We start from the raw sequence: 25,524 nt of genomic DNA on the forward strand, positions 1-25,524 counted from the left end.
GTAGGCAAATTGCTTTACATGCCGAGACAACCCTCTCTATCCTCCAGTCAGCCAAGCAAGAAGTATAATCCAGGTTCAATGACTTATTTCAGCCAGGCAAAAATACTCGAGGGGCGTAGCTGAGGAGGTTGTGTCCTGGGGGGAATCCTGAAAGCCAGCTTGGAGGGCTACATGTGGCCTCTGGGTCTGAAGTTTGTCAGCTGGCTTCTAAAAGTGTTATGTTGCAAATGGATTTGGGGGGGAGTGGTTGCTCAGTTCTTGCCTTTTGTGAGCGGTTGCATTTACCTTTTGAATATGCTTGGGATATGAGGAGCTGCTTTAAACCGTGTCAGAACAACATTTCCAATACTGTCTTTGCCTGACCCATGCTGGGACTGAGGCTTGCTCCCCCTGGCCTTCCTGAGTAGATACAGCGTAATATACCATAATTCAGAAGGTTGATGTCCACATGGTGCTGCAGACACCCAATTTTGAACTGCCTTCCAATTGTAGGGTGGAGCAGCTGTACCAGAAGGTGATGGCCTTGTGGCACCAGCTCCATGTAAACATGAAGAGCCTTGTTTCCTGGAACTACTTGAGAAAAGACATTGCTCTGGTGCAAAGCTGGAATATGGAGAAGGTAATACTGCAAGCCCCAGAGTGATGCTTGCCAGTGAGATAAGGGTGTGCACAGCTAAAGCATGCCAACCGTAAAAGTGGCCTCCTGATTGGGTGGAGCTGGACAGGAAGTTAGAAGGTGGTGGGAGGAAATGGGAAGGTAAGGTTGTATAATAATACAAGACTGAAGAATTGCGTGTGCAGTGGGGTGAGGGCGAGACCCCTTGGCAACCAAAGACTTCCTTTAGTAAAATCAGCCCAATAAAATAAGAAGTTGTTTTCATATGCCACCAATATAGTGCCACTTCACAGCATAACCAAAAAGAACATCCTGCTTAAACTCCTGAATTTAGAAGATTATAGAATGATAACTAACCACTTCTTCTTCACATAACAACCCCATTACACAAATATCACCCCTTGGCCACTGAAAACCAAAGGCAGCTCAAACAAATACATTGCAGAGGAGGTAGCTCGGCCACTCTATTGCTTCAAAAACAATAACAACTTTGGCTTAGTAAAGACCAACCAACTTTATTGTGGCATAAACTATTGTGGGCTAAGCCCCATTTCACCATATACCTGAAACTTTGTGTTATCTCCCAAAGTAGGTACTGGCCTACAAAAAGTGATGCCATAATAAGTCTTTTGGTGATAAGATGCCACAAGATTCTTTATCCATGTGAATCAAAAGCAAGGAAGGTGCCTTAGATTTGTTTCATACACATGTTGCCTCCTACTCAGAGCTGGTCTTGTGTGTGTTGCTTGTCTCCAGTGATATTACAGTTACTGGCCAATAGGCACGCATGTCCTTCTGAGGGGGTAATAACATTGCTAGCACCTTTGCAAAGTTAAATAGAGTCCAGTATGGTTTCTAATTGGATGTGGGGGGCATGTGTTGGGATTTCTGCATTTCAAGGGTTTGGACTAGATGACCCTCGGTGTCCCTTCCAACTCTAGAATTCTAAAGCTTGAAGCAACAAACACCTGCAAAACTTGCTTGGCTGGAGCCAGCAATGAGACAAAAAACAATGCCTACCATTTTCGTCATCTTTGCCTGTGGTTCCAAGCGTTGTTCATCTTCACTTAGCCCTCAATGTGAACATGTCCCCTTTGTGTTCGTGTGTGTGTAACTCACAGCTCAGGGCTCTGGCCCCAGGGGAATGCCACCAAACCATGAGGAGCCTGCAGGTGCACTATGATGATTTCTTGGAGGACAGCCGGGATTCGGAGCTCTTCTCTGTAACAGATCGGCTGCGCCTAGAGGAGGATGTGGACTCATGCAAGGAGCACTTCCAGCAGCTTTTGCAGTCAATGGAAAATGGTAAGCTGTCTGAGCCTAGGTTAGCTTTGCCAGCCTGGTGCCTCCTTCCTTCCATCAGCTCTGGGCTTGGTGAAGCCTGGCCTAGATGATTAATATTCTATGGGCTTTTAAAGGTGTTTGTGGGAGGTGAGGTTATGGTTTTGTTTTGGTTTTAACTATTTGTTTTGTGCTTCTAGCCCAGGGGTCAGCAAACTTTTTCAGGAGGGGGCCGGTCCACTGTGCCTCAGACCTTGTAGGGGGCCAGACCCACCCCCTCCTGAAAGCACACCCCCACACCCCACCGATGCCACTCACGCCGACGATGCCTTGTCTTCGGCAATGTCGCCGTCCTCTGTCTTAGTGGGGCACAGAGCCCATGTCGCTGACCTGGGCGGCGGAGGCAACCTCCACGCTACTGCCGCTTCCTTCTCGCTCGGCTGCCTCAGCAGGGAGAAAGGGCGTCCAGACGCGTCCACGGCTTCTAATTGGCTGCAGGAGCTTCCTGTGTCTGTTTAGTGCGGGGACTGACTGAGCAGGCGGCAGGGTTCACAAGGTTTGCGGCCCTGATTAACGAGCCCGGTGGGCTGTATCTAGTCCGCGGGCCTTAGTTTGTCGACCTCTGTTCTAGCCTGTATTTTTATTTGTGAACTGCCCTGAGATCTTCTGATGAAGGGAATATTTGCAGTGTGAGAGATGGAAGGAACAATAACTGTTTCATTCAAGGGTGAATCTGGCCGCCAAATCAATGTTTTTTCTGGCCCCAGGAGCTCTCTCCTGTTTTGATCAAGATGTGGTAAACGTCTTGAAGGAAAGAAACATGTTTTTCCAATTTTGTCACTCTTTGGATCTTGCACATTAACTTGCCAGGTGTTTTACTTGACAGTAAAATAAACACATGAGGGGCACTATAGGGATGAGCAGGCTAGCTGTACCCCTTGCAAAGTGGAGGCTCCCTACACATTTCATAACCCTGAAAATCAGGGATCTCAAATGTACAGTCCTCTAAAGCAGATTCTAAGGTTTGGTTCATGACACTGCACTGTCCACTGTAACCATTAGTGATTCCCCCAGAGTCTCTTGCAGATCAAGGCCTTTATTTCCCAACCCTGCTATCTTCTGAGGTCCTTTCTAATGGAAGATGCAAGGGACTGGGGCTGGATCTGTGGCCTTCTGCATGCAGAACATGGAGCTTCTATTGAGCTTCCAAACAGCAGTAGCATTTGACCCACATCTGAGCACATGAAACAGCTGGAGGAAGATTTCAGTTATTTTGCTTTTGTTGTACATGTGTGAACAGAGGACAAAGATGAGACTGCTTCTCGGACATACCTCTCTGAGCTGAAGAATATTCGGCTTCACCTGGAGGAGTGTGAACAACGTCTGGTGGGCACCATCCGGACGCCAAGCAGCACAAGAACGGATGGGGACGCCCTGCAGGAAAACACTTTCCGGCTTGCTGAGCAGGAGGTTGGTGTTTTATAGTCTTCGGGGAATATTCCAGATTTTGGACAGTATGACTGAAAAGTCCCTTCTTTGACTTGTTACATCCCCCAGCTTAGTTCTTGCCCCTGCGGACCGTTGCTGTGAAGGCAGATATGTAGCATGAAAGGTCAGCATCTCTGCTCTTGCTCACTAACTCCTGTTGGTCTCTGCAGAGATTGAAGGAAGATTTGAATCACTTGAAGGACGACATGGAGCAACTTTCTGAGAGATGCACTATTTTCCTGCACAAGTCTCCAACGGGAACCAGCACCCCACACCTTCGTTCTGAACTTAACCTGCTAGTGGAAAAGATGGACCATGTCTACGGGCTCTCAACTATCTATCTGGACAAGTGAGTTCTTATAGCTGTCTTGTTATCAAGCCAAGAGAGGGAACCAGTTGTTGCTGTATGATAGGAACATACACACAGACCATTGGTCCTTCTAGCTCAGTACTGACTCTGAACCTGAAAGCTTTTACATACAGAGTGTGTGCTCTGCTGTGGTTACTCTGTAAAATGTAGAGACCTTTTGGCTGTTAGCCTCCTAGTACATGAAGAGTGGTTTATGCAATCCCCTGGAATGCATTCGGTGGGGCTTATTCAGTCCCCTAGAATCCAGTAATTTTTGGAGAATTCCCAGAGGAAATGACCACTTGATTCCATTTTCTCAAAGCCAGTTGCTTCAGTTGCTTCTGACTGGAAGAGTCTAGCAACACTAGAATTCTGAGATCTATGTTGAGTTCAAGTGATGCAGATCTTAATTTTGTATGTACTTGCAGTGAAGGAGGGAGGCCAGGAGTGGCAGTCATTTTGGGAGCCCCTTAGGTTGTGATGACATCCACCCACTTGGCCAGATACAAGCATGCTGATGTGCCACCAAATAAAAGCTTGTCGTAGTTTCAGGAAGTGAAGTTTCCCTTTTTTTATCTGATAGGTTAAAGACTGTGGACGTCATCATTCGTAATACCCAAGGAGCTGAGTCTTTGGTCAAAGGGTATGAGGTTAAACTGAGCCAGGAGGAGGCTGTGCCTGCGGACCTAAGTGCCATTCAGTCTCACCGAGCCACATTACAGGTAAGCTTTTCCCTCCACCAGCTGGGTCCTCTGGGTGGGGAGATGCCTGTCTCGTGTGGCTGCAAATTCTTACTGTCCTGATGAAGCTTATTGCTGCCTGATGGTGAACAGCAAACAAAACAGCTGTGCCTTTCAGGCCATGTTGCTCCTCAGGCTGATGCTGATAGCTCTTGGCAATGAGTCTGGCTTGTGCCAAGCTGATGAACACAGTATCTTGCATCTCCTGCCCTCTAGCGTCTGCCTGCTTCAACAGATGTACTTTGGATCTCCCAGCCATTCTGTGGGTGGACAAGAAGCCATTGTGTATTGAAGAAATGTACATACCCTCCTTGAGCCAAATAGTTTTTTTTTAATCAAATACCTTTTAAGATCAGTAAATGAAGTTAGGTATTTACAAATGCATCAGCTTGAAACAAACAATGCAAACATCATTTTATTCCAGAGGTGACTAGCCTGTGGTCCTCCATATGTTGTTGGACTCTAGCTCCTATTAACCCTAGCCAGCATGGTCAGCAGTCAGGAATCAAGAGGAGTTGCAGTCCACCAACATCTGGAGGGCCACAGGTGTCCCACCCCTGTAACAATAAGCTGCAGTTAAATTTAAGGCCTGAAGGGAAAGACTTGGATTGGCAGTTATGTGAATTCAGTGACCAGGTACTGCTAAGTGAAGCCATGGTTTAGCACAAAGGTGCAAGTTTCCAGGGAGAATGCAGCTGCTTGGCTCTTCTTCTGGTCCTGCTGCTGCTGCCGGACTGATGTGAGTTTCACCATGGTTTGGCTTAGCATAACGTCTGAACCCAGGTTTGTGGTTTATCCCACAAGTGGTAAGTCGTAGAACAACACTTGATTATGGATTTTGGATGTCTAGAGTGACATAAACCATGAGCTCAGGTTTAGGTGTAATGCTAAGCCCAACTGTGGCTTAGCTTATGGCAACATGGTGGTGGCAGGATTAGAGGAGGAGAAGAGTGACCACAATCACCTGTCCGGAGGCCCACAAGCTTGCCTGTTTTGGCTTAGCATTGTGTGTGAACTGAGTCAATGTCCTATTATTTTTATATGCTTGGCTTTGTAATCACTCTCTAGACAGATGTGGTATTTTTACTTCTTTTTAATGTGTGTTGATTGAAATGATTATGTATTTATCATTTGAGCAATATAATAATGTGCCCCGAGTTCATTGAACAAAGAGTAGTATAAAACCTTAATAAATAAATATTCACAGCACTGCGAACCTAGTGCTCTTCAGACATTTTGCAGAACAGTTCCACACAGCCCCAGCCAACATGGCAGTGCTGGCTCGGGCTGATGGGAGTTGCGGTCCAAACACATCTGGGGGTCACCAGGTTGGTTAAGGCTGAGCTAGAGGATGGGTTCTTGCAGTCTGCCTATTCTTTATTTCAGTCATTCTCAATCAGCGCTTCTCTCTCTCTTTCTCCATTTTTAATGCTGCAGCAATGGATCAGTGAAGTGAACGATAAGGGCAACGTCTTTGCTATGTTGGAAGATGACTTGGCAAGAGCTAAAGTTGTGACAGACCAGCTGTACCGTCTGAAGCAGGAGCGCAGTCCGGACCTGGAGCGCTACCAGGAGAAAGGGAGCCAACTCTGGGATCGCTGGCAGAGGGTCAGCCTACAGATCGAGACTCGGTGAGAAGAACCACCTCTGGGCAACTGCTTTCTCACTGATAGGCTAATCCACACTTTTCTATTTGTTGCCCTCCAAATGTTTCAGACTGCAACTGCCAGCTACTCCCTTTTTGTTTTTTGTACCCTGCTCTGGGATTCCTTGGGTAATAAATGATTTAAAATAAAGGAATATTAAAACAAAAGAGAGAAAATAATGCCTACCCGTACCTCATATCTTACTGCTTTTGAGAAGGACATGAGCCAGTTCTTGCACAGGAGAACAGAGAAGGGTTCTGCAGAAGCTTTTGTTGCCGTTTCTGCAAGGCAGGAAGGGGTTAAAGAGTCTTGCAAGGAGTGAGGGTAGATGCCAGTGTTGCTGCTGTTACCAGATCAAAATATGGCTCTTGGTAAAGATTAGTTACCCAACATGGATTTGCCACTGGAATTGTAGGTTGTTTTAGTGCTCATCTAAAAGTTGTAAGTGCTAAATCTTGCTGGATTCTACCATTCCAGGTCTTTGGTAAACCATCCCAAATTGCGAGCCTCTACAGGGCAGGACCTATCCTCTTTTCTTTTCTTTTTTACTTTAGAAAATGCCATACACAGCAAAACTGTTCTTACATCAAAGCAATATTGTTCATACAACTTCAGGCTCATAGTTTTATCTCACTCACATTTTCTCTTCCTCCTCTTCATCTCTTGACAGCCGATCAGAGCTAGAGAGTATTGAGGAAGTACTGAGTGATTACCGGAACTGTCATGGGGCACTAATCCAGTGGATTGAGGAGACCACAACGCAGCAGGAACTGATGAAACCTGGACAAGCGGAAGATAGCAGGGTCCTTTCAGAGCAACTCAGCCAGCAAATGGTAAGGCCCGGACGAAGCCACTGTTGCTTAAGCCATGGTCTGCTTAACAAATCACAGGTTAACTACAAGTTATTCTACCGATGATCAAACAAATCATGGCTCCAGAGTTTGTTTTCCAGCTGCTCTTGCCTCATGTCTTTGTAGCGTCTGAGGGTGGGAGTGACCAAACAAACCATGCTTAAGGAAGGGTGCTGGGTTTGTGCGTAATGCAAAGCCATAGTTAAAATTCATAAGCTTTAGGATTCGTGGAGAACAAAGCAGTTAATAAATAGTTTATTAGTGACTGCTAGTAATAGAATCATAGAATTGGAAGGGACTACAAGTATCATCTAGTACAACCCCCTGGGATGCAGGAATCTTTCGCCCAAGAGCGGGACATGAACCCACAACCCTGGGATTAAGAGTCTCATGCTCTACTAACTGAGCTATTCCTCTGAATACCAGTTTCTGGGAATCTGTGTGGGAAGACAGCTGTTGCATTTGGGTCCTGCTTGCTGGCTTCCCAGATGCATCTGGGAAAGACTATGCTGGACTAGATGGATCTTTGACCTGATCCAACTGGTTGTCTCTTATGGCTTTTTGAAGGAAAAGAACCGTAAATTAGGAAGGCGGGGGTGTCCCTAGCTCAGTGACTGACTGATAACTGTAGGGATGTTCTTGTTGGAATAATTAACTCAGTAATTAAGTGAAGTGTGTGGGCGGTGTGATGTGAATCTGTAGGAAAGAGAACACAGAGAGAACAAACCTTCTTAGAGGGCAGATAAACCTTCCAGTTTGTCACCGTGATTTTAACATTGCTTTTCTCTTGCATTTAAGGCACTGTTTGCTGAAATAGAGGCAAATCAAGCCAAACTGGACCAGTGTCAGAAACTATCTCAGCAATACTCAGCTGCTGTCAAGGTAATACGATTGCTGTTCTGACTGAGTCTGATGGGAATTGTATCTGGAGAGCACCAGATTGGCAAAGGCGGATTTAGATGGTTATCTGAAATGCAAATGACCAAACCACAAGAGATATGTGGGTTCTTTAAAGTTATCCCATGAGTTCTGGGAGGATCTGATCAAAAGCCTTTTCAAAACCATCATTTTCTTTTTCTTTTCTTTTCTTTTTATTGTACAACTTAAGTGGTTAAAAATTGACATAATTTGCAGAACTTGCAAATATGACAGCCAAAATAAGTAACCTGGACATAAACAGACAAAGGGCGAATGGAAAGCTTTGGGGGAGTATTAAAAAAAATGATGCTAAAATCAGTTTGCAAGTATAGTCGTACCTTGGTTTTCGAACAGCTTAGTTCTCGAACATTTTGGCTCCCAAACGCCACAAACCTAGAAGTGAGTGTTCCAGTTTGAGAACTATTTTTGGAAGCCAGATGTCCGACAGGGCTTCTGTGGCTTCTGATTGGGTACAGGAGCTTTGGTTTATGAACATTTTGGAACTCGAAGAGACTTCTGGAATGTATTCCATTCAACTTCTAAGGTACGACTGTAGTGGTAATTACCGTATTGGCCTGAATATAAGCCGCAGTTTCCCTGCCAAATTCCAACTGTGAAAAGTTAAAGTGCAGCTTAAATTCGTGACCTTACAAAAATTGGGTTTTATATTGCTGCTGAAACAGACATATGGTGAAACGGAACAAAAAAATATTTTATTGCTGATTTGTGAGTTTGAGACTGTTCATTTGCCATTTATGGGTGTGAGTGCCTGTGGAATTGTAGCAATTGAATAGTGATTTGCGATTTTAGCAATTGTATGGTAACTTGCAAGATCAAAGGCTTAAATTGGCATGGAGTTACAATTCTACCAACCGCAGCAATTTTTAGCCTGTAACCCAATTTTAAAGGAGCAGCTTATATTCGGGTATTGTCTTTTTTTCCTCCCCCCCCCCACCATTTTAAAGGTGCGGCTTATTTGTGGGCCTATATTGGCCTATATTTGGGCCAATACGGCATATGAACAGCAGTCAACTACAACAATGGTCTAGAAGAGATAAAAGTAGGGTGGATAAATAAATGGAGATGCAGCAAATTTAGGTTTATTATGAATGCCATGGAATGCTAGGTTGGGAAGTCTGTACAGAAATATTGTATGTGGGGGAAACAAGATGTGTGAACAGAAAAATGGAAAATGTAATAATAATAATAAGAAGAAGAAGAAGAAGTATACAGAGAGAACACATTGGCCTAGTTCACATGTAATGCTAAGCCGAATCATAATTTAGCAGGTGGACTCCTGGGTAGGGGGGAGAACACAGGTCCTATGTCCCTCTGTAGTTGTTTGGCTGCTGTGCTGTATTTTGCTAAGCCATGGTTTGGCTTAGCATGTTGTCTGAACCTGGCTTGTGGTTTAGCTCTCCGCAGACAAACCTAGAACTTTAACTAATGTTTATCCTATGGTTTACAACTTGTGGTTTGTCCGGAGAGCTAAATCCAGTAGCCTGGTTTCAGATGACACATTAAGCCAAATCACAGCTTAGCTCAGCATAGCACAGCAGCAAAACAAACATGAAGTCTCAAAGCCACTGCGATCTCTGTGGGAGGCCTCATGTTTCCTCATTCATGCTAAGCCATGGTGTGGCTTTGCGTTACATGTGAACAAGGGCATTGCGTGGCATCTTTGGTTTATTTATTACTTCTTTTTCAAGAATGCCCTTCATCCCAAGGAATCTCTCCTATACACGCCTGCTCAATTTGCTTTAGGATTCTGTTTTTCATTTTCTGCTTTATGTGGCAGTACTAAATGTGGGGTTTGGGAACTGAACCCCCCATGTTTCCGTTTTTGCATTGTCAGGACTATGAGCTGCAGCTGATGACGTACCGTGCGTTTGTGGAATCTCAGCAGAAGTCCCCCGTGAAGCGCCGGCGCATGCTTTCCTCCTCTGATGCCGTCACACAGGAGGTGAGGGGCCTGGCCGCTGCTGGCTAGTGTATTCTCTAGGCTGGAAGTGGGGCAGGGGAGGCGAGGGCTTGCTCAGTTTCCTGAGTAGATGGACATGTGGCACTCCTGCCTCTCCTCCTGAACCCATGTGTAAAAGTTTCCACCCTCACTGTCTTTTCTGTCAGCCACAGAGGCTCTAAGCTCTAAGCATCAGGGTCTGGCATACGTAGACTTCTTGGAACCACGGGTTCAAATCCCTACAGGGATCGACCCAGCTCTGCCACCTGCAAGGTAAATAAAGAGCACCATGCAGTTCGCTGTGTGTGGATCTTTTGGATGAGTCCAAGGGTGCTTCCAGATGGGTGTTTGGTTATCAGATTGGTGCTTCTCATGCATGCACAGTGTTTTTGCAGCATCCCCAAGACATTGTCAGCATCAAAATGCTAGCCTATATCCCCCTTTGCTCCCCCCCCCCTTTTGATCTGGATTTTTTATTTTAAAAAACCCTGTTGCCAACTACCTGTTTGCAAATTAAGCCCCTGTCTGGAAGCATCCAAAGGAAAAGAGCCAGCAAGAGAAATCTCAACTGGGTGTTGCTCCATATGGAAGCTTGGGGTGCTGAGCAAGTCGCCTCTTTGAGTTTATGCACTGAGTTTGTGTTGGGGGTGGCCCCAAGTGAGGTTTTTTGTTCTTTGCTTCCACCTTGATGAAACAGATTGGGGCTCTGCTTCTTAGAATCATAGAACTGTAGCGTTGGAAGGGATGCTGAGGGTCATCTAGTCCAACCCCCTGCAGTGCAGGAACCTTAAAAACCTGGCCTTTTCCCGCAGAGCTCAGAGCAAATTGTTCCCTGGTAGCCTTGCACAGGACCACTTTACAAGGCTAGAATTCCTTAGCTTCAGCAGTCTTCCACACAGCCAGAGAAAGAGAGAGGGTGTCTTGGTCCTGCTGGCAGAACTGGGCTATTTCAGGATATGGCTGTCTTCCTCACCCTAACATTTTGGGGAAAGAGATATACAGGAGAGAAGCATCCAGATTTCACATCCATGTGCAAGATGGCAGAGTTCTTCTTCCAGCTAGAAACCACCCTGGGATGGCTCTCAAAGTGGTCTTTCTTCCTTGACAAAGCAGAGAGGCTGTCTTCAGCATTTCTTCCTTCTCCTGTTCCGTATTTAACTGTTATTTTAAGATGCACACATGCTCTGTCTCCAAGATTGCTGCACTTCTCTGGCTCTGTAGAAATGTCCATCAGATTGTGCAGTGAGTGGGGGCATTTCCCTGTTCTCCAGAAGGAGAAAGGCTGCATGTTCGGAGCAAAGTGGGAAGTTGGATGCTCTGTCATTCATTGGCTTTAACAACCATGTTCTTTGTGGTGTTGTTTTTCTCTTGTGTTCTCTCTCCACCCCACCCTTCCAGTTCATGGACCTGCGCACACGCTACACAGCTCTGGTCACATTGACCACACAGCACGTGAAGTACATCAGTGATGCTCTCCGGCGCCTGGAAGAGGAAGAAGTAAGTGGCTGCTCTGTGGTGTCTGCATCGTGAATTCATTGTGGCCCACTGGGGTTAGGCAGTGGGTTTTGCCGCATGTGATCTTGGGAGTTTTAGCCCCTTTCCTTTGAAGGCAATCAGGGCTGCAACAGTTAGAAGGGCTCTTTGGTTGGCATAGAGTCACAAAACCATCAGCTTCTTGCTAATACTTGCAGTCATTCCTTTCCCTGAACCTTATGTGAGGAGTTGTTCTTTTCTAACCATCTCTCTCCCTTCCCCTTCCTTAACCCAATATAGTTGTCATTTAGTTTTTTCCTCAAGGACCCACCACTTCTGTCTATGTATACTTTAGGCCCTTGCTTTTCAGTCCCCTGTCCAGAGATTTTCCCACTTAATCCCCCTCCCCCAAACTCCTGTGTTCACACATATCCATCTGCCTCCCCACCAACACCATATTCTTACATTGATGTAACCTCCAACCAGGTTAACTTTCACTTCACCCACAGAATCTACACTGTGTCAGTGTTTTGTTCTTGATACATCTATCCCAAGCAAGTGAGAATGTTTGTGAGCATTCCGTGGCATAACAGCTTAGCTAATATCTAGCAAAGGCTTGCTGACATAGAGCCAGCACATATTCCATCTCTCTCTCTTTTCTTCTTGCAGAAAGTTGTGGAGGAGGAGAAGCAAGAGCATGTGGACAAAGTGAAGGAACTCCTGGGCTGGGTCATGGGTTTCAAACAGAGTGCACAGTTCAAAAGTGTCCCACCAAAGGGCAAAGAGCTTGGAGATATTGAGAAGTCCATCTTGGAGCAGCAGGTGCGTAAGGGCAGGGGTGCCTCTCACTTCCTTTGATCCTTTTCCAGTGTGTGTCAGCAATACCAGACTAAGCCTAGGTCAATCCTGCTGGGTTTATCTCTCTAGTGGGCAGTAGGACATCACCAGGTGGGTTGCTAACTCCTAGTCACTTGAAGAAGGCAGAAAACGTCTTCGTTTCCACCGGATGTGAGCTCCTCCACTTCCTCGGGGGCTCAGTTCATTTTCTGCTTTGCTTGAAGTTGGATTTATTTTTTCATTTTTGTTCTTCTGGCCTTAAGGAACAAACTGTTGTGTGAGTTTTTGCCTGAATAAACCTGTCTCCTTCTGGAAATAGTCACTGATTTTTGTCTTTCTCTCCCCCCCCCCCCTTCTCTCTCTGAAGCTGTTTTCTTCAGAAAGAATTATCTGCTTCAAATATTACTCCAAATGGAGGTTCATTCCTTTTACTAATTGGCTGGTTTCTTAAATCCCCAAATTAACTGACCTATTTTGAACTTCTGATAATTTTTTTAGACAAAAGCTGATTAATTCTGATACTGGGAACTAGTGATTTATTTGGATTTACTAGTCCAGTCTGTGTTGATCTGGTGCCCTCCAGATGTTTTGGACTATAACTCCTATCTGTTCCAGCCAACATTGCTGGGAAGGCTGCATTGAGTCACTGGCCTTTGAGCTTCTTCCAGTGCTTGGACATGTGTCACTAGATCTTAGGGATGTGTCACCCTTCTTGCCCTTCTGAACATAGTACTCTCCTTCTTCTCATCAGGTTCTAAATGAGGAATTGGTTACAAAGCAGGAGCAAGTCTCGGAAGCTATCAAAACTGCTCAGATCTTCCTTGCAAAGCATGGACACAAGTGAGTTGGGAGAACGTCAGTCAGAAAGAATTAAATTTGTTTGGTTTATTGCAGATTTAGTTGTTGCAAGGGGTGGGGATGGAGTCTAAGCTTGCATTTTCCCTATTTTTAAATTCACTTAACTTCTCGGAATGTTTTATGCTGTCATCCTGAGAAAACAAAGATGGAAATTTGAAATTGATGTCCTGTAGACACACAGGAGCTAGGGAGGAAATTTCCAGGCTGTCGTTGCTGATGGAGTGTTTTTTACTTGACCACAGAGGTGTTAGTTTGCACCTCAATAAGGCAGCACATGCTTTGAATGTATAAGGTGCCAGGGTTGACCTCTGCATCAGGATTCCTGGAGCCTGCCAGTTGGAGTAAGCAGTATAGGGCTAAATTGGCCACTTCCTCCACTCAATATATTGCAGGCCTGAAGCTATATTGCAACCCATAATCTCAGCAGGCATCCTTTTAGGGTTTTACAATTGCCGTGCTTATATCAAGAGATGTCTCTTATGTGCCAACCTGCAGGCTTTCTGCCCAGGAGAAGGAACACATTGTGACCCAGCTGGATGTCCTCAAGAAGACTTATGACCAGCTGTGCTCTGACTCCACAGAACAGCTCCAGCAGCTCCAAAGTCACATGGCCCAGGAGACCGCCCATAAGGTATCCTTTCTCTCTCCATCCCAGGTTCCTCCCCAGTTTGTGATATTATTTTTTTCTTTCCCTCCCCAGGGGTGGGAGAGAGAATCTGTTCTTGGCAGCACTTGTCCCTTCATCCACAGCCCTGATGACTTTTGAAAATCCTTATTAGTCAGCTCCATCCCATTCTCTCCCATCTTCTGCATTCTGAAGAGGTTCCTTCTTTGCTGAGTTGGTTTCTGAAGGACGAGACAAGAGAGAGTTTCATAAAATTGTTGATTTGGGCAGATGACAGACTAGGGTTGCCAGACTCCTTGCCCATGGAGGGCTCCTGTGCCTTTGGAATACGCAGGTTCCTTTGCAACCATGCTAAGGTGAAGAGGAAAGCTGCTAGCTGATGCATTCTCTTAGGAAAAAATATAAAACTTTGGCCACCCCATCTTGTTTCTTCAGCAGTACTCTGAAAATGAGTGCATTCCCCATGTAATCTGGGACTGGAGATTTCCAAGAATGCCTTTCACCTATGGTGATGATGATGAATTGCCTTATAAGCTTTGCAGCACTGCCGCAATAGAAGTTTTCAGCATGAATTTAAAGGCATAAATTATAGTAGCCTAGAGTTTTGCAGACCCAGTTTAGGTGAAGAGTTCAGGTGTCAGGGGCAGGTAAGTAGGCAGGTAGCAAAGAAAAGAGAGATAGAAAGAGAGAAAGGATCAGAGGCTGTTCCAAGACCCAGTAGCTCTTTAATGGCTGGGCCAGCTCTGCTACTAACAGTTATGGTTGGGGGGGGGGAGAAGCTAAGGGAGGCAAGTGAGGTCATGGAGTAGAACAGAAAAGCCAGCAAAGGGAAGCAAGAACCTGACCTAAGTATAATGCATGCTTCTAATCTGAAGCAAACAAGAGGAAAACAAATCTCTTTCTCCCCCTCCTCACCTCCCCACCCTCATGGGATGACAGTGCTGTGGTATTCCAATAATAGGATACTTCACTGCCAGAAAATATTTCATACATTTCTTCCATGCACCTCTGAGCTCCACTTTATGCCACCCTCCCTTCTGGCAAAAATGTCTTTGAACATCTGTCCCATCTGTGTTTCTTGGTTTGTTCTTCTGGAGTCCTGCCTGGGTATACTCTGTATATTACATGTACGTAAGTGTGGTATTCATGTGTCCAATGCAATATGTATATCTGTGTGGAGTTATGTTTTGATGCTTGCTACCTCCCTGTGTCTTGAAGCACTAACGAACCTATTAAAGCAGGAAGAAAGCCCTGTTGCCCTTTTTAGTATTTGGGCTAAAGGTTGTATGGGATGGCAGCCTTTCAGTAAATATAACCACTTCTGTCACTGAAGCATTAAAATGTTGTTTTAGATGTGTATCAGTTGCCCCCTGATCTGAAGACCACCATATCATCTGCCTTCCTGCAGCACCAGCTGTACAGGGGTAGGAGGTTCCATGGAAAAGGCCATACTGATCTGCTCACATTGTTCCCTCTTGTAACTCACTGGGAGCCAGCACACTTTGATTCTGGCTGCCCACTGCAGGAGATGCATATGAACTAGCAGGGGTCTTCTAAAGAAGAAAGGCCAGAGTGGAGCAGAGTGACCAGAGAGGAATGGATTTTCCCAAGGGAGCTGTAGACCTGCTGTCACCAATGTGGCTCCCTCCAGATGCTTTGGACTGGAACTTCCGTCAGCCCCAGTCCCGTGTGATTGTGTTGGCTGGGGTGAATGGGGCTGTAGCCCAAAAGATCTGGAGGGTACCAGGAGGGTGAAAGCTGCTTTTAGACGTCTCCACTTATGTGTGGATTTACCTTTTACTTCGGTTTGAGTGCATCACAATTGTAGAAATCCTTTGGGGAGCCATTTGCCAACCTTTTTTGCTCATGGAAGAATCTCTAGATCTTGGTTGAAAATGTCTGGTTCAAAGCAATGGGAAACTGCACGCCAAAACCAAAATGACAGAACTCTCTGCATTGAGCATGATGTGTCCCTGTTTGGTTTGTGTTCATGTGGAATTACTGTTCAGATTAACTGCCATCCTTGCTTCCAATTTTGTGTTGTCGTTTTTTAAAACTAACAATCTGGAGGTCACACCAAAAGCCTCACTCAGGAAATGAGAAAAAGTGGTGTGTGTGTTTTGGGGGGATATTGTTCTTTCTACTTTTTTGTGCAAAACAAACAGTCGCATGCCGGATGCTAACACCCCCCAGCTTTTACACTGTGTGTGCCATACGGCTGAGCTGCTCCATAAAGGCTCTGTCTTCTTTCACTGCTCACGGCAAACCCCACAACTCTGGTAAGTAAAAAGCCTTTTATGACTCCTGTCCTTCCCCTCTTTTCTCTCTCTTTTCTTCTCTTGCTGATTTTAATATCTGGATGTGCATGTTTGGAGTCTTGATTGTGGTGCAAGAAGGCTTTGTAGGCCTTTCCAGTGGGTCCCTGCCCCTGCCCTGCTGGGCCATGAAATGGAGCTTTGTCAGGGCTACCTCTTAGCTCTGCCAGGTGTATCATTTGGAGCCAGAAAGAGCACAGCCTCTTCTTAGGAACTCTGGATGCCTTATCAGGCTTGTTTGCCTGCAAGCTGCACCCATGGCCTGGATGGGAAGCAGGCCTCCATGGACATAGTGAAGTCCAGTCCCCAGCCAATATGGCATCTGTACCACTCCCCCAAATATGGGTTTATGTGCAGTGCAGGGCGGAGATGGCCAAGGTGTGGCGATTCCACAAGTCTACGTAGTGCTACATTCCCCTCCCTTTCCCCAGCTAAACTACCTTCACCAGATTTCCGATTTAGCGCAAAAGTGCAGGTTAAGAGTCCATGAAATTCCCATTTTGTGCTCTAGGGGATAGAGTTCTGGGCATGTTGGGAGGCTCTTAGTTCAAACTGCAGCATAGCCATATGCTCAACTGCAGTGTCCTTGGGTAAATCACTTCAAGTCATTTCTATAAATAACTGTGGTCTCCAGTACATATATTCTCAGGACTGACATCCCCCCTTTTGTATCTCCTCAAAGGAGTATCGTTATGCTGCTTCCCTCCATCAGCTGTGGGGGTGGGGTTAGGCTCAGCTTTTGAAAACTTCCTGTAATGAGCCTGTGACCTAGTTTGCACACAGTTCTAAACTTGGCATTTTGTGCCAACTCTGCCAAGTAGCTTAATTTGTTTATTGTTCACTTACAAACCTTGGTTTGTTTTAACTATGGCCTGTTGTTACAGGCAAACTCAGCTTCCTTCCTTTGCCATGGTTTGTTTCAGTCAGATGTTCAACAAGGCAAGAGGAGTTGGAAAGCAAACCAAACTTTTGAGGAATAAATTGTGCCTTGTTTGACCATCTGTTAACTTGCAGTTGACTGGTGGGTTGTTAAGTAAACTGTGGCTTAATCAAATCATGGCTTAGAATTGTATGCAAACCAGCTTATGTTTGGAAGAAACGCATTGAGATGTGTTGGCCTCCTTTCACCATTAGTTTACCAGCTAAAGCATCTCATCTGCAGAATACAGTAGTTGCCCTGGATGAGCCGAAAGCGCCTCCTGGCTCGCCCTTCCTGTAACTGCAATTGTGATGGAGAGATGACTAGTGGCAGACAAGCTGGGTCCTTCAGGCGGTTTGTCTTCCATGATCTGTCTCCGCACAGAAGACTAAGGAATCTCAGGGATGTTGTTGGGAAATCACTGCTAGATGTAGGTGTGAGCAGTGTCTGAGGTCCTTGTTGCACCTTGATACCTGTTCAAGTTGGTTACAGTGTTTTCACACACACACCCCTTGCCCATAGTACTTGCTTATTCTAGGCTGGATTTTGACATGTCATGAGACAGGGCTCTGAAGCCTTCTGAAACACCATGGTGAGGGTGAACGTTGTGCTGAAATGTGAGAGGCTGCCATTTAAGTGGTCAGGGAAAAGAGCTCAATGGCATGGCTGCCTCTTCTTCCATGGTCTGCCACTTTTCATGCCTGTGTGGGTACTAAGCTTATGGGAAGCTTGAGGAGGGGGCTAAGCTTGTGCCACTTCCCCTCCTCCCTTTCCCTTTGCTTCCTGTTGGTGACCTTGTCTTGTGGCTCTTCTGTGCAACCTGTCTCTCTTTCTGCATATATAAATGCCAAAGGGTGGTGAGTGCATGGCACTCTCTCTCTTTCCCCATCTGTCTTTGTATCTTTATGTGGAACATCCTGGCCACTTGGTCCATCTCACTGCTTTGGCTGCTTTGCTCCTCTTCATGGGTGTCCGAAATGTCTCAGAGTAGCCACTTATGGCTGGCTAGATTGAGCTCCAAACAACTTCCGAAACCAAAATCGTACAAGAAAAATCCTTATCCATTGGGGAATCTGCTCTCTAGTACCTTAAAAGACTGAGACATCATTGGACTTGGGGGTGCTTTATAGTTAACAAACACCTTCATAGTGGCTTCTCTGTTCTTGAACTTTTTCCCCTCTTTCTCCCCTCCCCCCTCCCTCTCTTTAGGGAATTGAGACTGTGGCAGGAGTGCTGGACCTTGGCACGATGGAAGTCTTTTCTGTTTGGGGGGCCATGCAAAAAGGTCTCCTAGACCAAGAAACAGGCCTTATACTGCTGGAAGCCCAGGTGATCACAACTGGCCTTGTGGTTCCCAATACCAGTGAAAAGCTCCTTTTGGCAGAAGGCCTGGCACGAGGCATCATAAACGACAGGATCTACAAGCTACTGGAGGAACTGCAGAGTGCCGTCCAGCTGGTAGACAACACAGATGCCAAAGGGAAGCAGTTTCTTCCACTTGTGGCTGCAATGGAAGATAGAACCATCAGTGAAAGCGTTGGGCTGAAAATCGCAGAAGTGCAGATTCTCACTGGTGGGTTTATAGACTCATCCAGCCAAGGCAGGATCAGCTTAGAAGAGGCTCTTCAAAGAGGAAGCATTACCACCCACCTTCATGGGAAGTTGGTTTCCCGTCTGAGGTCTTGCAAGGACTTGATTGACCCCAATTCAGCCAAGAAAATTAGCTTGAGCAACCTGATGGAGCAGTGCATCCTTCACCAGGAGACAGGATTGAGGCTGCTCCCAGTGAAACAGCTGGCAGGTGGGATGGTGAGCTTAACTTCAGGCCGAAAAGTGAGCATCTTCCGTGCAGTTCAGGAAGGGCTAATAGAGAAGCAGGTGACTGTGAGGTTGCTGGAAGCACAGCTCTTTGCTGGTGGCATTGTGGACCCCAAAAGCGGCCACCGGCTGACTGTGGATGAAGCCATAAGACATAATCTGATTGACCAAGATCTGGCTTGTGCCCTTCTGGTCCGACAGCTGCAGACAGGTGGCATTATAGATACGGTTACAGGAGACAGGCTTTCACTGGATGAAGCAGTGAGGAAAGACTTAGTAGCATCAAGAATTGCTGTAGTGATTCTAGAATCCCTTTGGTCATTTATGGGTCTTCTGCAGCCCAAGTCAGGTGAGATTCTCCCTGTTACAGATGCCCTGGAGCAGGGCATCTTGTCTTCTGAGCTAGCCCATAAGATTCTAAGCAAACGGCAACACATTGAGGCACTTTTCATACCCCAAACCAGAGAGATCCTGACCTGGGAGAAGGCTGCTGAATGTGGGATTCTGGAGAAAGATGCCATCGAGAAACTAAAATCTATCCACCTTCCTGATGTCATGCCAAACATGCCCCTTGCAGATTCTCCAAGCAGGCAGGAAAGGAGTATCCCCCTCTCAGATAGCCCAGGGGACCTTAAGAACCAAAGCAAATGTCCACTAAGAAGCTGTGAAGAAAGGACATTGTTTCATTTGATGACTCACAGCTATGTCAACATCAGCAATGGCCAAAAATTGCTGCTTGTAGATGGGGAGTTAAATAACCTTGCTGAAATGCTTGTTGCAGCTCAAGATAATGGATCAAATGCCCATCCCTTAAAAACTAGTGAAAGCCAACCCCAACAATGGGATGATTTTGAGGACGGGAAGACAATAACTGTGGTTACTAAAGCCCATAATGAATTCGCTTTGAAGAAATTTGAATTAAATTTATCTGTGTCCAAAGAAGAGCTTGAAGGATATATGCCCTCAGAAATTTGTCCATCTAACAAAACACTTGAAATAGAAATTGGAAAACTTCCAGTGAAAGAAATAGAATGTGTGAATGTAAAGATGCCAGAGATGGAAGTGGATCCTGTGGGAGACCTTAAAAGTGAAATGGATGAGTCCAGAAGAGAGCAAAACCTGACGACAAACCAGAGCAGGGATGAAATTGAACTGCCAGAGTCCAAATCCATCAAGGACTCCAGCTTTGTAATGGAATCCACAAATGTGGAGGTCTCGTGGGAAAATGTTACGTTTTCAAAAATGCAGGCAGAAGAGATGGTTTTCAAAGAGTGGGAGACTGGTGTTGAAATATATCCTGTTGAAAAAGAAACCGTTATATCCACTGTTGATTTGGAGAAACTAGAGGAATCTCAAAATTTGAAGGAAAATGCTATTGAAAATGTCACTCTTGCAGCAGAAGATGCAGCAGGTACTGACTCTGTGAACTGGCTAAGTATTAGAAAAGTGAGAAATGAATCAGTTGAAAGTCAAGCTGAAGGGAAATCTACAGATGACCATATTATGGAAGAACAGCTGAGTACGGAAGGAAAAATGGATCATTTCCATCAAACTGCATCACCAAAACTGTCGACAGACTTGGGAGAAGACAACACCCTTAAAATATTGCTGATGCAGCTTCAGGATGGTGGCATAATTCATGAACAGACAGGGAAGAAGATGCTCCTAGATGAGTCCATTGCTTGTGGAGTTGTACCCAGCCATACAGCCATCAAACTGATGGACAAGATGAAAATATTCAGTGGCTTCTTTGATGCTGAGACCTGTGAATCACTAACCACCGAAGAAGTAATTGGTGAAGGACTGATGGATGAGAAACTTATGCAGAAGGTGCTAGCATCTGATCAAGCCATAAGTGGTGTTATAGATCCACTTCGAAAAACCATTCTCTCCATCAAGGATGCATCTGAGGTTGGTCTGTTGGACAAAGAAACCGCTGCACGAATCCTAGAAGGGCAAGTTGTTACCGGTGGGATTGTTGACTTCAAGCGTGGCAAGAAAATGTCAGTCACATTGGCTTCTAACCATGGCCTCATACAGCAATCTACCCAAGAAGATCTTAAGAAACTAGAGAAAGCATCTAAGGGGAAAGGTGCTGAGGATGCAACCAAAGAGAAGCTAATCACTTTGCAGGCTGAAATAGGAGGCATCTTAGATCCTAAAACTAAAGAACCTTTGACAATCACCCAGGTTGTGGAAAAGGGCTTTATCACCAAGGAGAAAGCATTCCAACTCCTGACCAAGCAGATAGCTGATGGAGGGATTATTCACCACAAGACAGGCTTGAGACTTTCTGTGGAGGATGCTGTGGAACATGGATTGATTGACCAAGGCTTCTATGAAGATCTCAGAAAGGCAGAAAGTATATGCTTGCACCAGTACATTCATCCAGAAACAAAGGAACCTATGCCCTTGCCTCAAGCCATATCCCTGGGATTAGTCAGCTCAGATTTTCAAAACAATGTTCAAGAAATACTAGCCTCAACTGGAAGCATATTTGACCCTGTTTCTGGCCAGAAGATTATATTGGCTAAAGCTGTGAAGGAAGGACTCTTGCCCAAAGCAGTTATGGAAAAGGCCATTGCATCCTCTGAAATGAAGCATGCAATAATTGATCCAGAGAGCTGTAGGTTGGTCTCCTATCCAGAACTGGTCAGGAAAAGCAAAATTGACATTGAGTCAGGGCAGAGATACTTGGAAGTTGTTCCATTTCGAGACCTCAAAGATGAAGTGACTGGGAATGTACTCTCATATCCACAAGCAGTTAAGCTTGGCAAGGTAGACCCCATGCTTGCATTGAGGTTGTTGCAGGCTCAAGCAGACACAGGTGGCATCATGGAGACTTCGACTTGCCAAAGGTTGACACTGGCATCTGCTTTGGAGCGAGAAGTGCTGGATAAAGATACAGCTAAAGTCATTGCTGTTAATCAGCTCTTGGCTGGAGGAATTATTGGTACTAAGAGTGGAGAACGAGTGACGTTAAAAGAGGCCGTTGAGAGGGGCTTAGTCAGTGAGGAGTTAGCCAGCACAGTTAAAGAAAGTCTTCCAATAAGCAATGATAGATCTGAATGTGAAAACCTGGAAGAACGTGAAGATCAGCAGCCTCAGCTGTTGCTGCAAAATGGGACCTCCATGTCTGAAGTGTTAGGCTTTTGTGAATATGCTGCTGAGAATCATGATGAGAAAGAGACTCCATTGCCTTCAGCTATGGAGAGCAGCCTAACTGGTGATGCCACTAACAACTCTTCAAAAGGGATTCAAGAGATGGCAAAAGAAGTGGTTGAATCAGTGCCAGCCTCCTTTCCTTTTCCTTCTGCACTGGATAGTTTGGCTAGTCAGCTTTTAGCAGAAGGCAGGCTGGCACCTGAGCTTGCCTATATGTTAGACCCAGCTGATGCCCTGAAAGTTAAAGCCCAGAAAAAAAATATTAGGAGGAAAAGCAAGTTGAGAGGGAAAGAACTCCAGAAAGGCGAATTGGAAAAGCAAGGAGGAAATGATCAGGTGATTGAAAAGAAATTGGAAGGAATTATGTCTCAGGAGGAGAAGTTTGGGATGAATGTGATGATGAACCAGACAATTAATGGGGACCAGGAACAAGATAAGAGATTTACTCAGGAAGAGAGTGATGCTGCAGCCATTGTCCTCCAGAAGAAAGCTCAGGGTATCGTACAGTTGGAACCTCTGGAGGTGTCAGCACCCAAGAAACTCAGTTCTGTAGGTCAGACAGAGGAAGAAAATGATTTCATAAATTCTGAAGGACTTCCTACAGTTGTAGAGCCCAAGAAACAGGCCTCTGATGAGCTGCTGTGTGTGGACATCAAGACTGAACTACCAAGCCCTGGATCTCAATTAAAACCCTCAGATCTTCTCACTTCAGAAAGTATTGACTTAAAAAGCACCAAGAAGAAGAAAACAAAAAAGAATAAAAAGCAGTCTGCTGCCCCAGCAGAACCACTTAGGGTGTGTGGCTCTTCTCAAGAAAGGCCATCCCCTCCTACCCCGGATTCCAAGGAAACTTTGATGAGAAGGATCAAGGAGGAGTTGGCCTCTGGGGTTCTAGAATCATTCCAGGATAATATATCTGACAGGGTGACCAGCAGCCAGACCACAATAGAACAAGTGGAGGTTGAGAGACTAGATCCACAGGCATTTGGAAAAGAGAACAAGCAAGACAGAATTAAAGCGAACATCACAGATGATCAGAAAGTGAATGTTACCCCAAAGACAGATTCACCCAGAGAGTTAACAGAGCAAGAGACTAGAATTTACCAAGATTCCTTGGTAGAGGTAGATAATCTGGAAGAAAGTGTATCTCAAGAAAAGGCCAAAGAACCAATTATCTCAAAGGTCCAAAAAGCTAATGTTACTACTAAGGTAGATGGCACAGAATCCTCAGGGCCTTCTGCACTCAAGACAGAACCCGTGCAAAACACAGAGATCCTAGAGGACAAGATAAGTCATTATCATTCTGTGCCTTTGCTCAGACAAGAGGATGCTGTCCAGGAGCTAACTAGAAACTGTGGAAGTGTCATTGCCAAAGGAGTGCCTGTGGATGCAGAAGCAGAAGAGATGTGGCACATTGGTGCTATGGGAGACAAGAAAATGGAGCCAGAGGCACAGATGCTGCAAGACCAAGAGTTTCCAGAAAGCAAGAGGGATATTTCTAGGCGAAAAGCACCTGTGCAAGACACTGAAACCTCAAAAATGACCAGAGAAAGCAAGGATGCTGATGAACCCACCTGTGTGGTTGAAGGCAGTGGGGAAGAGAGATGCCAAGATGCCCCCAAACTTGCCAAGGTAGATGGACTTATTAATCTCAGAGACATTTATTCATATTGTGAAGGTAGCTGGACAGCTGAAATGAAAGCATATCTCTTGAGCAGTGGTGTAGGGTGGGTTGGGGGACACAGGTGAGTGCACCTCTGGGACTCTCTCAGAGCAGCAACAGCATCTACCAGAACACCAGGATAATTTATGGAGCCTCCTCACTCTGGTGAGTAAATGAGGCACTAATGAGGCTTTCAGGTTTGTGACAGATAAACATAGAGGAAGTCAAGAACATGAGAAAAAATAAGCAAGAGGCTAAATGCTTCTTTCTTTTGACTTCATGCAAGCAGTTGAAATTGTGGCATTTTCCCTTTTGCCGAGGTGATTTGCATTCCTGGTTAAATGCTAACAGTTGCATTTCAGCTTCTGGATTTTGATTTTGATTTTATTTTTTGCTGAAGCTTAGTATATATTGATGACTTGGGCATGGATGGCTCTTTGGGGCTGCCATGATGCACTCCAAATTCTACCACTACACCACTGCTCTGGAGGCCAGGTAGTCAGCAGTGAAGGAGCAAGCTAAACCAGGCCCCCTTCCCTTTGGTGCAGCCCTGCCTATGTCTTCCTTTACAGTTGGCCAGCTTCAGGGACGAGGGGCAGGTGAAGAGGTGCCTCTTTCCCCATCATAATTTGGAGCTTGACTTGCCCCCTAAGAGTACAAGGAAGAGGAAGTTACATGCCCAATATATGTGATATAGTGGGTGGGGGAATAGGGTACCCTCCAGATGTTTTAGACTCCAACTTCCATCAACCCAAACCAGTATGGCCAATGCTCAGAGATTATGGCAGTTGGCTGCCCCTGAAATACAGCCTGAAAGTCAGGGGTGGGGAACCTCAAGTCTGCAGGCCAATTTAGGCCCACCAGGCAGCCCAGTCAGGCCTCTGCAGCTGTTTCTGGCCACACTACAACCTCTAGGCATTCAGCTGAAACCTGGTGTCAGGTGCCCTGTTGGTGTCATGAGGTGCTTGCTTGTATCAGGCGGTCTTGAGTGGATATGGTCCTGCCAGAAAGCATTTGGTGCCAAATGTAAGGATTTCTTAACCAGATGTTGGAAGGTTGATAGCCAGGTAGACTGGTGAGTCCCTCCTGGGAGAGAGTCTCAAGAAGATCACTACCAGGGAAACCTTACAATCTTTTTAGAAATTAATATTTTATTAAAAAATGAAATCTGGCCCCAAAAGAAATGCATTTTTTAGATGAAATAAGCTAGAACCATGCAAATAGAAAAGTCCAAGATTGTTGTGCTTTATCTGTATATCTCTCCTATCCTGTCTAAAACCTGTGTTTTAATGCCTCCGACTCCATAGGCTCCACACAGCAAACAGCTTTGCCTCAGCTATGATGAGAAATTGGTTGTGCTCCTGTCCAGAGTGCGTGACATTGAGATGCGCATCCAGCGGGTTCAAGTTGCAGATCTGAGTTCAGCAGCACTGCGGGAACTGCTTCGCCAGGCTGAGGTAAGAGGAGTGGCTTTGGTTTTCACACCTAAAGGTCACTTTCCCCAGTGGGCTGGCCATTATGGCAATTCACAGGAGAGCACCTTTGTTCCCTGTAAGCTCTGCCTGTAAGCTTCTCAGGGACTTCTGAAGAGTCTTGTGGCACCTCAAAAGGCTAACACATTTGTTAAGGTGTAAGCTTTTGTGGACTACAGTCCACTCGATCAGATGAGTTACTGTTGCTGTTCATTCTTTTCACATCCTCTGTAGTTTTGCAAAGTACTTTTTAGCCTTTGGTCTGATCTACCCCTGTGATGTAGATCACACTAGGCGAATGAGGCTGAGAGAGTATTGTGTGTGTGCACGCATGCCGAAAGCTGTAGAAGGGAGTTCAGGGCCATTGTGAGAATTGAACCCTCGTCTACACCCTTAAACCAGATTACAATTTTTTGTTTGTTTTTTACTCGTACTGGATTGAACTATTTGGACCAAATCTTGCTTCATGTTTGGACGATGACACATGTACAAGAGCTTCTTGGGTTCTGCTGCTTGGACAGGATTACCAT

General features: G+C 45.5%; 1 protein-coding gene across 16 annotated transcripts in view; it reads left to right on the forward strand.

Annotated features, from left to right (window-relative positions):
• The window catches only part of MACF1 (microtubule actin crosslinking factor 1), a 287,679-nt gene that overhangs the window by 149,481 nt on the left and 112,674 nt on the right, over positions 1-25,524 (forward strand). For 15 of the 16 annotated variants that reach the window (XM_081922848.1, XM_081922840.1, XM_081922836.1 and 12 more), the window contains 15 exons: positions 493-619; positions 1,738-1,921; positions 3,198-3,367; positions 3,556-3,734; positions 4,318-4,456; positions 5,912-6,105; positions 6,791-6,953; positions 7,770-7,853; positions 9,745-9,852; positions 11,248-11,346; positions 11,992-12,144; positions 12,911-12,999; positions 13,513-13,648; positions 18,086-23,491; positions 24,830-24,979. In XM_081922848.1, the coding sequence (XP_081778974.1) occupies positions 493-619; positions 1,738-1,921; positions 3,198-3,367; positions 3,556-3,734; positions 4,318-4,456; positions 5,912-6,105; positions 6,791-6,953; positions 7,770-7,853; positions 9,745-9,852; positions 11,248-11,346; positions 11,992-12,144; positions 12,911-12,999; positions 13,513-13,648; positions 18,086-23,491; positions 24,830-24,979 (7,381 nt within the window). The remainder of the gene's footprint in view (positions 1-492; positions 620-1,737; positions 1,922-3,197; positions 3,368-3,555; positions 3,735-4,317; positions 4,457-5,911; positions 6,106-6,790; positions 6,954-7,769; positions 7,854-9,744; positions 9,853-11,247; positions 11,347-11,991; positions 12,145-12,910; positions 13,000-13,512; positions 13,649-18,085; positions 23,492-24,829; positions 24,980-25,524) is intronic. The other variant, XM_081922839.1, reaches the window with a different exon arrangement.

Source organism: Podarcis melisellensis (assembly GCF_964234715.1).
Source record: "Podarcis melisellensis genome assembly, chromosome: 8".
In the NCBI taxonomy this organism is placed as follows: domain Eukaryota; kingdom Metazoa; phylum Chordata; class Lepidosauria; order Squamata; family Lacertidae; genus Podarcis; species Podarcis melisellensis.